The following is a 12,410-nucleotide window of genomic DNA, read 5'->3' on the forward strand; positions in this document are numbered from 1 at the left end:
TGCTTCCTCACCGATATACATCATCATCTCTCCAAAGGGTTTGCCAGTGGACGAGTACTACTCTCAATCATTGAAGTGCTCACATACTTTTATATTGCCGGAGCCAGTCTTGTGTGTATAACTTGCAGACAGTGTCCAAAAGCTACTTTTTGCCAATAGAATAGCATTGAGAAGAAAAAAAAAACTTACTGGCAATGAAATTGATTTTACATTATTTTTTATGAATATTTTTTTACAAATATTTTTATCCTTTGGGATTGTTGACATTGGAATTATTTAGCTGTGTTCTTCCTTGCATATTTGTGACAGTGCAGCTCATTGTGACTCTTGAGATGAGCCATTCTCCGTCATCTAGTCTAGCTGCAACTAAAACAAATACATAAAGACATATCATATTTTCATCTTTTCATCACAATGTGAGGAATATTTCTTGTGTTCAAAAGGAGTTTGAAAAAAGAAAACCTTGATAAATTGACAAATAAATTGATGATAAAATCTCTAAGACAAGGGTCTTTAACTTTCTTCAGACCAAACACTCCTTGATGGATGGAAAGATGTGTTGTGCAAGATCCTATCCCCTGCAGAGACCCATTCCCCTTGGACACCAAACCGATTTCATTGGCTAAGACAACTTTTTATGGGTGCCTAATTAGAAATAATAGAACATTTACTGTGTATTTAGGTTTAATCTTAAAAACAATTTCCCCTTTCGTTGTGGTTCTAGTTTACTTCGGCAAATGACAGCCTATCATTCATAACATTTGTCTTAAATGTGGCAATTAAAGTCACTGGCCATGTGCGAGTACCACAATTTTATTTACTCACCATAGCCACTTAGTGAGTACTTTTTGGACCCTGTTTACAGACATTCTACTCTCATTCAGTTTGAATGAAGCATTTGTTTTCCAGCTATCTCAGAAAATATTAGCCATCAGAAGACATTTTGTTCACCGTGCACGGGTTTGCTGTGTGTCAGTGCCAGGTTGAGAGGGGGGGCACATTGAGGACGGCCACACCCCAGCTTATGGGGGGCCACACCTCTTTGTGGAATCCACTGCAGCTGGGTCACATGACCCCCACTCCCACCCCCATGCCTAAGCATTACCACATTTCTCCCTCTCTCCACTAATACTGCTGCTCTACTCTGTGAGACAGGCCTCTTTCCCTTGCTATTCGGTCTTAAAGAACTGGGTGTGACTGCTCTGCTTGAAGAGGGAGGCGACACAGGATTGCTGACTACTCCTCCCTGCTTGTTCAGTTGTTCTTTCTCTCATCTTGTCTTTCTCCAGCTGGTCAGTCTTTAGAACCATCTCTTGAACCATTAGAACTATTTTTTTTTTTTTTTTGCCTTTCTCTTCCTTGAGGTCTTCCCTTTTCTGTGATTCTCACTCCATTTTCAGACATCCCCCCACATCTGATTGACCTGTACTTGATTTCCAATCATCTCTTTTGTTCCTTGATGTCTCTGTGTCCTCCTCCCCCAACTAACTTTAGCTTAAGAGAGAGTAACTATCTTCTAACTCTTCTCACATCAGTCTATTGAGGCGAATGGATTCTCTCTCTCTATAGCCTCTGTGACCTCCTGTTAACTTTTCTTTCTTTTTGGATAACTCAGGTCATTTTGTTCAAGCAAATTGTAGGTTTTTACAAATCTGTTCAGAGGTTAGCATTCTGCTAACTTCTCAGAACTGTTGGTAAAACTACATCTCAATGCTCTGATTAGCCCTTAAGTGTTCTCTGTTTTTCCTTTGCAGTGTCAGACGAGTCCGAAGAAATCCACTGCAGCCACTTCTGAGCCTGTTGAGGAGATGCCATCCATACAAATCAAGTCTGAGCCAGAGGAGGTGGAGTGTATGGTGGTGAGTGAGCTTTTGTAATTTGGTGTATGTATGTGTGCAGGGTTTGAACTTCATAGTGGGAGAGTCCTGGGAGAGTATGAAGCCTAGAGTTATTGGAAAGGGGTGTGGTTGCAGTGTCGTGAGAATGAAGTCAGTGGTCCTCAGGGTTCCTCTAGACTGGGAGAACTTGGATCTCCTCTCTCAAGATAAGGCCAGGGCATAATCTAAATGTTAGGCCAATGTTTACTTTATACTACAAATGCATTTAATATTAGTTTTACATAATTATATATATATATATATATATTTTTTTTTTATATATATTATCACGTATTTATTCCTTTTATATAAATATGAATTCACAGAAGTGCTCCAGGTGCATGATGTGACAATGTTTAAATCCTCATGCTCTGAAAAACAAATTTTGGTATTTTTAATGGGTCACAGACTCTTATCCATACTTATTTCATTTAATTCTAATTTAACAAAATCTTGTCGGTTAATGATTGGTGAAGGAGCATTGGTATAAACAACTAAATAAACATCCCTTTTGAGACTGATCTGAATGCAAGCATGGAATCGATTGTAGGAAAGGAGGTACAGAGGATAAAAGGTTTATGCAGTCTAAATGATTGGAGAAGTCCGCTATACGTCACTAGAGGGAAGTTGTTTCACCATATTTTTAAAATTAAAAATGATGTGGTAAAATAAAAAGATAAAACATTAAACATGCATAAATTAATCATTCACAATAAAATCAATGATATGCGTCTAGACAATATATATAGGGCAATACATTTTTTTATATATATATATATATATATTAGGGCTGTCAACTTTAGTCGTTTAGTCGACTAATCGGTCGATGCCGTCTTGGTCGACTGACATTCTCATTGGTCGACCAGTCGCATAATTTTTTTTTTTTTTTTTACCAATAAAGACATTTTCATTGATTTACTCCTTGATATTTATTCCTTTATAAGCAGTTATATATTAGCCTACTGTATTCTAAATATAATTAGCCTATGTTTTATCCCCAACTTTAAATGCTTTAATTTAGGCTATTTTGTAACAGCGCCACAGTTTATAGCGCACCACGTAGAACACTCGGGAACCGCACCTGTGGCTGGCTGCACTGCTGCTTCACGCTCAGTAAGGAATATAGGTAGTAATCTCTATGTGTCTGTCTGTCCGTTTGCATTTTGATTATTTCGAGAACCGTTCATCCAATCGACTTCACAAGGGAGTGCAGTGTCGCATTTGGTGCAATATAGATAGACACGCGAGACGCGACACGTTCAGAATTAATAGTAAACTACAGAACAGCGCGAGCGGGAAGCGGCGCACCTCACGCGAGCAGGGCGGCTATATTCTCCGAGAACGGACACTGCACTAGTGATATAAAACGCACACAGTCTGTTAACTTAAGCAATACTTTTAAGGTAGTCTAATATTTTTCTGACTAACAAATTACTGACACAGTAAAGGGTAGATTTAAATAAAGAAAAATGAAAATTTAAATAAAGAAAACCGAAATTTAAATAAAGAAAAAAATACTAAATTTAAATACGGAAAAAATGAAATTTAAATAAAGAACAACGAAATTTAAATAAAGAAAAACGAAATTTAAATAGGCCTAAAGAAAAACTAAATTTAAATAAAGAAAAAACGAAATTTAAATAAAGAAAAACGAAATTAAGTTAGCCTAAATTAAAAACGAGATTAATTTAGATTGATAATAACGGGTAAAAAGTCTAATACATTTTGTTTCTATTATTCTATTTTCCACAATGTCAAAGCAACAGCAGCAATACAAGCTCAGGCATGCACTTCGGTCCATACAAACTCCGCTGTTCTGCGCTCTAGCCAGAGAACACTCCCGTTGCTGGAACACTCAGGCGTTGGTTCTAGCATGCACGCGTTTTCCGCGTGGCTCGAGCCGCGCCTGAGACGCGTGTCTCACAGGCAGTATGCAAACTCCAACCTGTTAACATGGGAGCCGAAATAAAAACAGACACCCAACGCAGCTGAGACTCTCACGCCAGCAGCCAGTGTGTCGCCGGCCTTATTCAAGCGCGAATGAGAACCGTTTCGCGGGGGATCCCAGGTGTCAATAAATATTATTATTATTTTTTTAATAAACATTTTTTCGTTGTTGTTTTATAAATGCTCTATGACAATTGTTTAATAAATGTTCAATCAAAATGCAAAACATCGTTTCTTTTTTTTTTTTTTTTTTAGTCGACTAATCGTTGTGCAGGACAGGACTTTGGTCGACTAAGCATTTCTTTGGTTGACTACAGCCCTAATATATATATAGCTTTTAGGCATCTTTTGCATATATGCTTTGAAAAAATAGCATTTTCTCTTCTGGGAAAACAGACCAAAAATGTTTTGTCCAATCAAAAAATAAAAGAAATCGCACAATGCTCCTGGTGAAGAACCACTACATTGGACAGGAAGGTGATGTCTGAGTGAGATGCAAGATGACCAGCCATAGATTTTTGTGTGATGTTTACTTTCTACCATGAACCTTGCAATCTTTAACTCTTGACTTTCTCGGAAAAGCTCATACTAGCTGCCTTGCAACATAACACAACTTTGTTTTCCCTGTAGACCAATACAGACCCGTGCACCCTGACTCCCGGAAATTGTGCGAAGTCAGCGAATCAAATTGAATTTGTGTTTTTGTAAAGCACTTCCTGTTTTGTGTTGAAAATGCAGCAGAAATGCATACCATAGACTAGCAAGAGAGTAGGAAAGACATAAATACAGCTCCACCTATCAGTATTCCTTAGAACAATGTTTGGGAACTTGGAAAGTCTTCCATTAATAAATATATGAGAGAGCATGAGGAAATGAAAGAGTGATCATTAACTGGCATTCCCTCTGCTGAGTGGTATCTTATAGACCAAAGTTCCACATAAGGAAGCATTACCTAATATTTTTGCATGCCAGTTCTCTTACCCTCCACTTTTTGGTGGTTTCTTTCTGTACCTTTCCATTTCTGTCCTTCTATCTTTTCTTCCAAGTCTCGCCAAAGCCCTAATAGGATATATCGAGGGAGGCTTCCGTTCTACTGTAGTCATGGCAACGAGGCTCTGGCGGGAGTTGGAACGACTGTGATGTAGCCTCCCCAATACCCCTTCGCCTGAACACACACACTGACACACTACCCCACCCCCTCACAACACTCCCACTCCTTAAGCCGTAAGACACACATGGAACACCACATACCTGCAGGGGTACAGACATGCTCACATCCACATACGCCATACATGCCCGTCATGCACACGCTCACTCTGGAACTAACGGGAGCACTCATGCAAAAAGATGTGCTCCACACCCTTTTATCCTCATCCTCTTTACACACACATATACACACACAGCCTTCTCTGTGTCTAATGCGCTTTTACCCAGCCAGCACTTCATAAAGACTCGACTCACTACTAGTGTTTATTATAGAACAGCTTTGCCACTGGTGAAAAATCTGTGAAAAAAATCCAACGGGGAAAAGTCTGGGCAAAAAGTACCTTGTAGCTTCCGTTAAGATCTGTTGTCCATTTCACATGCGCTATCTGATACGCCATGCGGTTGTGAAAGGGAAGTTAGGGGCTTGCAGTCGGTTGCCAGGTATTTCAGGTAGTCTTGTGCTCAAACACATAACCGTTTATCAAATAAATCTCCGTAAACAGCATTATATTGTAAACCGGTAGGCTGGTGAGGCCCAGGGTGGGTAGTATTGTTTGTGGGAGTTAGAAATCGATTGTTGTTTAAATTAAAGGGTTAGTTCACCCAAAAATGTCGTTCCAAACCCGGAAGACCTTTGTTCATCTTCGGAACACAAATTAAGATATTTTTGCTTTCTGATCCCTCCATAGACAGCAACAGCACTGCAACTTTCAAGGCCCAGAAAGGTAGTAAATACATTGTTAAAATAATCCATGTGACTACAGTGGTTCAAATGTAATGAAGCAACGAGAATACTTTTTGTGCGAAACAAACAAACAAAAATAACGACTTTATTCAACGATTTCTTCTTTTCTGTGCCAGATCTCCTACGCTATTTGCATAGTAAACAAAGTGCAGCGCTTCCGGGTTCTACGCAAGAACGCCGCCTCACTTTTGGCCGAAGCTGGTCACGTGAGCACCACGGAACATGCGTGTGATGCTGAAACGGGAGCTAGCCAATAACGAGCCGGCTTTCTGACGTAGAACTCGAAAGCGCTGCTCTGTTTACACTACGTCAACACAGTAGGAAAATGACGTGAAAGAGAAGAGATTGTTAAATAAAGTTGTATTTTGGTTTTTTTTGCGCACAAAAAGTATTCTTGTCACTTCATAACATTACATTTGAACCACTGTAGTCACATAGACTATTTTAATGATGTCTTTACTACCTTTCTGGGTCTTGAAAGTTGCAATAATGTTGCTGCTTATCGAGGGGGTCAACAGATTTCATCAAAAAAATCTTAATTTGTGTTCTGAAGATGAACAAAGGTCTTACAGGTTTGGAATGACATGAGGGTGAGTAATTAATGACAGAATTTTCATTTTTGGGTGAACTAACCATTTAATGATTAAACGTTAACCATAACCTCTTAAATTCGAAGCAGGAGGCGCTTCTAAGTTATCATGTTACTTAACAACTACTTGCTTAACCAACACATAATGTGTTGTTTCAAAGCTTAGAAACTTGGCTTTATAGTGATAATAGGGAATATGATCAACACTGCACATTTGCTGTATTTTAGAAGTGCTCTAAAAATAACTGCTTTACATGAAAATTTGATATGTAAAATCATAGTACATAACAGATAGACTTGTCATATTGTTGAAAAGGTCTCAACTAGCAGAATATAGAATGGCATATTTGTTTCATTTAGACTACTGAGATTAATGACTCTATTTGGTGATGCAGCTTTGTTTTTATGCCTAAAAAACTTAGCATAGTGCAGCACCAACTGTCATGTTTGCCTTTGTTTTGGTTTCGTTTCATATTGGACTTTTAGTTTGCTTGTCTTTGTTCCCATGTTCTCGCTCATCATTAGTTACTATGGTTTTTGATTAAGTTCTCACACCTGTTTGATATTGAGTTTATCTTGTGTATACAGTATATATATATTTCAGTTCCTCCATTATCTGATGTTGGTTGGTTGGTTTCAGTACACACTGTTACTTTGATTCTCTCTTTTGTGTTGCTGTATTAAAGCTACTCTACTATTTGAATGGATACCTTTCTTTTCGTCATCCTTTGTGGACCTAATTTTGACACCATCATCCTGTCTTTTATTATTAATCACAAAAGACAAGGTTTATTGCAGGCCTAATTAGGAAAGGTGTTTACAATGGATGCGTTCTCAGTAAATTTTCAGGGTTTACAAGTGTAAATCCTGAAATGTTTTGCTCATTCAGGAGATTAAAATAGCTGCTTTAATATATATTTATTCAGCTGTATGATCCAACAGCTGAAGTCACAACCACATTCTAACTTACCATAGCGTCGAACATGGCGGCGGTGTCCATAAAACCGCGAAGTTTTGCCATGATCGACAGTGCGCAATTAAATAAATGAGTCCAATCGATGCATGCGCGTTCTTTAGATATTTTCAATAACCAGCAACAGCGTTTAATGCTTTGTATCCAGTTGCAGAGAGTACGTTTGAGCCGCACGCCTCGCAGCCACTGCAGCTCGTAAAAAACAAACAAACAGTGCTGTATGTAAAAAAAAAAATCACACTTTAGATGGGGCTCGATATTTTTATAATAACGGCTGATTTTCAGCATGCCCTGTAGCCGCCATCATTGGGGAACATAATTATCTCAACGAATCAACGCATTCCATGCAAACCGACAAATTTACTTAATCGACATAATTAATTACGCTGACGCGTCGTTCCAGCCCTACATACATCTTTATTTTCCGAGGCAGGAATGCAAATAGTTGCTTTAACATGCTAGATAACTGATAATTGATTAGTAACCGAAACAGCTTTTTACTCTAATTTCTGCGGTGGAATGTAAATTTGGTGCACTGCCTTGGGAATATATCATTAATGGCCAATTTCCCCATTAATGGTCATCAGTAAGGTCAGCAAAGGGTCATACTGCCATCAGTACATCATTCCTATATTAAACGGAAGCATTTTTCACCAGAAACTCATGTTTACAGTTTCAGCCTCACTTTTGCTCTACCAGTTTGTTCTGCTTTTCGACACTGTGAGAAACATGGATCAATGTTCTCTGCGCTGCCAACCTTTACCATAAGCAGTTCCTCTTCTGTCCTCGTTCATATGCTTTCAATACTTTCTCACTGGACTACTTGGTTCACTTTGGATCTTTGTGTGTCCTTGATTATTGTTTTTTGATTTGTTTACTGCAGTATATCCACCACGGCGAGATTTAAAAAATCTGACACCCAGCAGAAATTATAGCATACACTTGAAAGTGTGTAACTTATGGACACTTCCATTGTAGTCAGCTTTGTTGATTATAATGGTAACAATTTTGTTTTGACACGTCATGCCATACTGCGCCATAGTGTAACCTGTGTAACCAGTTGTTTACTGTTGCCAGTTATGTTGCGACTTGGCACGTTAATATGGAGTGTGTGACTAACTATGCTTGTATCAGGTGTTTTATAATGGCCTCAAACATGGCGTATCTACTCTGTCTGATATTCAGAATATGTTGCTGTTTTTAAGTCGCTAAATAAAAAAAAAATGACTGTGGTTATGTTTGTTATATATGAAAAATTTCCAGCAAAAATAATGGTTTGTGTACAGTTAACATGATACCAAAAAATCCTGGTATAAATCATTTTAGATTTTGGTCATATACATACCATAATTATTATTACACTTGGGACCTTAACCTAATGTCTCTGTGAAGTTGTCTTCACAGAGTTGTCTATCTATATATATACATATCTCAAATGTTTTGTAAGCAGTTTGTTAACAATGTTGATTTGTGAAGAACCCGTATGATGTGTTGTCTGTTTCTCACAATTAGTTTGCGTTTTTGTCTGCTTCCGGTTAACGCAATCCAGGCGTATAACTAATATGAAATAGTAAAAACATCACACAGATCAAACACAATTGGTTTTGATAATGACAGCCACAAGGCTCGTCTTTATCACAACACTCACTCGCCGCCTCAGGCCGAGACCGTTTCCTACAACTGCTAATAGATATTGAACACACTCAATTATCATCCCACACAGCGCTAGTGATAATTGGGTCACTTATGGATGTCGTTCACCTGACTCCATCGACACATCTTTATGGGATTTCTTGAGGTTTGAGCAATGGAAAACAACAACAAGAAAGGTGGAGTGGATGAAGGGTGGGGATGCAGCGAGGTAGCAGGGTGGAGAACCATAGAGAGACTGAGAGAAAGGTGGGCGGGATTGGGAGAGGGAAAATGAGTCAGCTGATATACCTCCCAGTTTCCATGACAACCGGAGGCCTTTCCCACCCACTCTCCCCTTATTCTCTGTTTCGCTCCCACCCCGGCCCACTCGCTCTCGTTTTCTCTCACTCGTTTCCTCCTAACACCTCCAGTTACACAACTCAGCTGTACAACCTCTGTCTGTACCTGGGTGGATGACATGACATGCAATTCTACCTGTCCATGATGTCATATACTAATAAAAATATACCTTTATGTTGTTCCTCTGACAAGATATTATAGCATACATACATAGCTGTAGTTGGTGTATAAAGACCTCTACTTCAAATTTTTATCCAAACATCAAAATTGTCATATATTGTCATATTAGTAAGGTCAGTCACACCATATCTCAGCAAAGTATAAATAATTGGTAGATTTACAGTTTAAGTAACAGAATTAGGCATTTTTAATGGACACAGAAAGTGTTGATGTCTGTGCATGATTTTAAAGCAAGTTCTGGCCAAATACATTTTGTCCGTAAAATGGGCATCATATGGTGTGACACTGCAATCTATATTTTGAACGGGCAATAATTTGGACATCATTATGATGAAGAGGTCCACACTCAACCAGAAAGTTGCAGTGTCATCTTTGGAGTGGTTTGGAAGGTCAAGAGGTGAGTTCTGACTTTTACATTTTTTATTAAAAAGCTCTGTATCTGATATGATCACTTCACTAGTGGTCAATGTGTTGTGTCTCATGGTGTGACATTATTTACATAAACAATGAAACACTTTTTTAAATTTTTTACTTATTAATTCTTAAAAATCATTGCTGCCATGTGGCAATTTACATGCTAAGTGTAAGCTAGATGTTTTTAGTTAACCAAGAGATTAGCTTAACTGAACAAAACATCATGTGTTGTGACACTGTATCATATGGTCTGACCGGTTTTAACACCATATGATATATTTGTCACACAATATTACATACACCTTTTTTTAATGATAAATAAATAAATTCAAAACATATTGAATTAATTCAATGGTGAACATTAAATTACCCATACAATTAATGTATTCCCTTTTCAATTTTATACTTAATTTAACCATGTTTCATCATGTTTGCCATGCTTTGCATATTAAAAGTTTGTTTTTTTTGTCAGGCAGAAATGTCAAGTAAAGAGAGGACACAAAAATACAGGGAAAGACTCTGCTGACCATACAAGGAGAGAGGAGGTCCTGAGGGAAAGAAGGAAAAAGTAAAGAGATCATGCCAGTTCACACAGAACAGACACCTTCTATAGGGTTTGGAATCTGATCTAAATTATTAACTGTCCATACTGAGTATTGCAACTGTTCATATCCAGATTTGTGTCAGATTTGATATCCGATTGGAGCAAAGATCTTTTACAGTGAAGATTGATAATTGTTTTTCTTATCCAGCACCTATCACCAGTGGGGTTCAACAAGGGTCCATTGTGGGCCCTATCTTGTTTTCATTATTGTTATCTTGGGAATGATATTTTTTAAAATAATAAAATTTGCCTTTAAGACCTAATTGTAATGTTTCTTGTGCAACACTCTGCAGGTTTCTGTTTTTTCATAGGTTGATTTTGTTTGTTTTTATTTTTTATTATTGCTTTATGTACTTGTGATGTACAGCACTTTGGAGTTACTGTGTTACTTGTAAAGTGCTCTATAAATAAATAAATACAATAGAATGTGTGACCCGTGTCGTCTTCTGTAATATCTGCATTGGTTTCTATGGGTATATTCCAAAAACAAAACATTTTGCAAAAAATAAGTATATTCATAGCCTCATAAATTTCATACGGTAAAAAACACTTGTTCACACTGTCAGTCCAAATCCGATCACCTCGGTATTGTCTTAATATACATCTCATTCTCTTCACCCCTCTTCCCCGATCTCTTCTCTCCACATGTGTATGTGGTATATACATATAGGTATATTTTAGTTATTCATTTTTTTTTTTTTTTGGTATTGTTGTTATCACTTTTGTTATTAGTCTTGTTATTGTATTTTCTTTCTAAAAGCCTCCCATGGACAGGTGTTGAAAATTAGCATTCATGCTATAACACTAAAACCAATGCATATGGTTCGTCCAATGTAATTGTATGTCCATGTCAAATAAAGAGACATTACATTACATGTTGAAACAAACTGAAATTCACCCAAAAATCTATATGGTTTAATGTGAACAATTATCATACAACATTATACAACTAATTGTAGACCAACATTTGACTAATTGTAGATTGATAATATTTGTACTGTTTTACAAATATAATTGTTGTTACAACACAATCAAATTTAATTTTAAAATGTTCATGTTAAAGGTTCTTGACTTGAGATGATTGATTTACTCATATTTCTGAGTTTCTTAAATAACATTTTAAAAGTTTTAAAACGATGTTAGTATGTTTGATGATTTTTATTCTTATTAATGTTAACTGGATGGAAGTTATTGAATGTTGAATGCATATAAAATACACTTTTTTGAATTGACAAATGTGATATGCTGCGGATCATCATATAGTGTGACACTAAATCATTTGGTGTGACATTCAGAATTGTCACAATAAAAACACTTTTTTTGTTTGAAATCATAAAAAAAGTAAATGGAACACAAGAGAAACAGTATCAGCAAGAGTCACAAGCATTTTGACAGATTTATAACAGGGTTAACATAATTAATCTAAAATATCTGGAAAGGCTGAGGAGACATGTATTACTTTGATGATTTTGAAAAAGAATAAAAAATCTTACGAATCTGCAAAAAAAAAAAAGTTAAATCTTTAGATAGCAATGATAAAGATGTATGGTGAAGTTAGTTACTTAGGGAGAGTATATCCCATTTTCATTTTATATAGAATTACTTTTATGTCACACCATATGACAATTTTAGGTACGAATGCAACAAATTGGTGAATAAATCCAATTTGCAATACAAAATCTAAAAGACCACATATATTTTTGGAAATTCAAGAGTCAGTACAACACAACTCAATATTTTTTTATGCCTAATATTTGAATAAAAAAAAAAACTATATGTTTTTTTTTTTTTTTTTCAACCACCCACCTGTCTTTTTTATTGCTTTTTATTGTTGGACGTCATTGACAATTTGCCATGCAGCTTATTTGAAAAGCCAGGCATCT

At 36.9% G+C, this 12,410-nt stretch overlaps 1 protein-coding gene across 6 annotated transcripts in view; it reads left to right on the forward strand.

The window, feature by feature from the left end:
* The window catches only part of klf8 (Kruppel like factor 8), a gene marked incomplete at its 5' end in the record, with an annotated part of 49,546 nt that overhangs the window by 23,589 nt on the left and 13,547 nt on the right, over window positions 1-12,410 (forward strand). For all 6 annotated transcript variants that reach the window (XM_084387872.1, XM_084387867.1, XM_084387868.1 and 3 more), the window contains one exon: window positions 1,755-1,859. In XM_084387872.1, the coding sequence (XP_084243998.1) occupies window positions 1,755-1,859 (105 nt within the window). The remainder of the gene's footprint in view (window positions 1-1,754; window positions 1,860-12,410) is intronic.

The sequence above is a fragment of the Rutilus rutilus genome (assembly GCF_951802725.1).
Source record: "Rutilus rutilus genome assembly, chromosome: 18".
NCBI lineage: Eukaryota > Metazoa > Chordata > Actinopteri > Cypriniformes > Leuciscidae > Rutilus > Rutilus rutilus.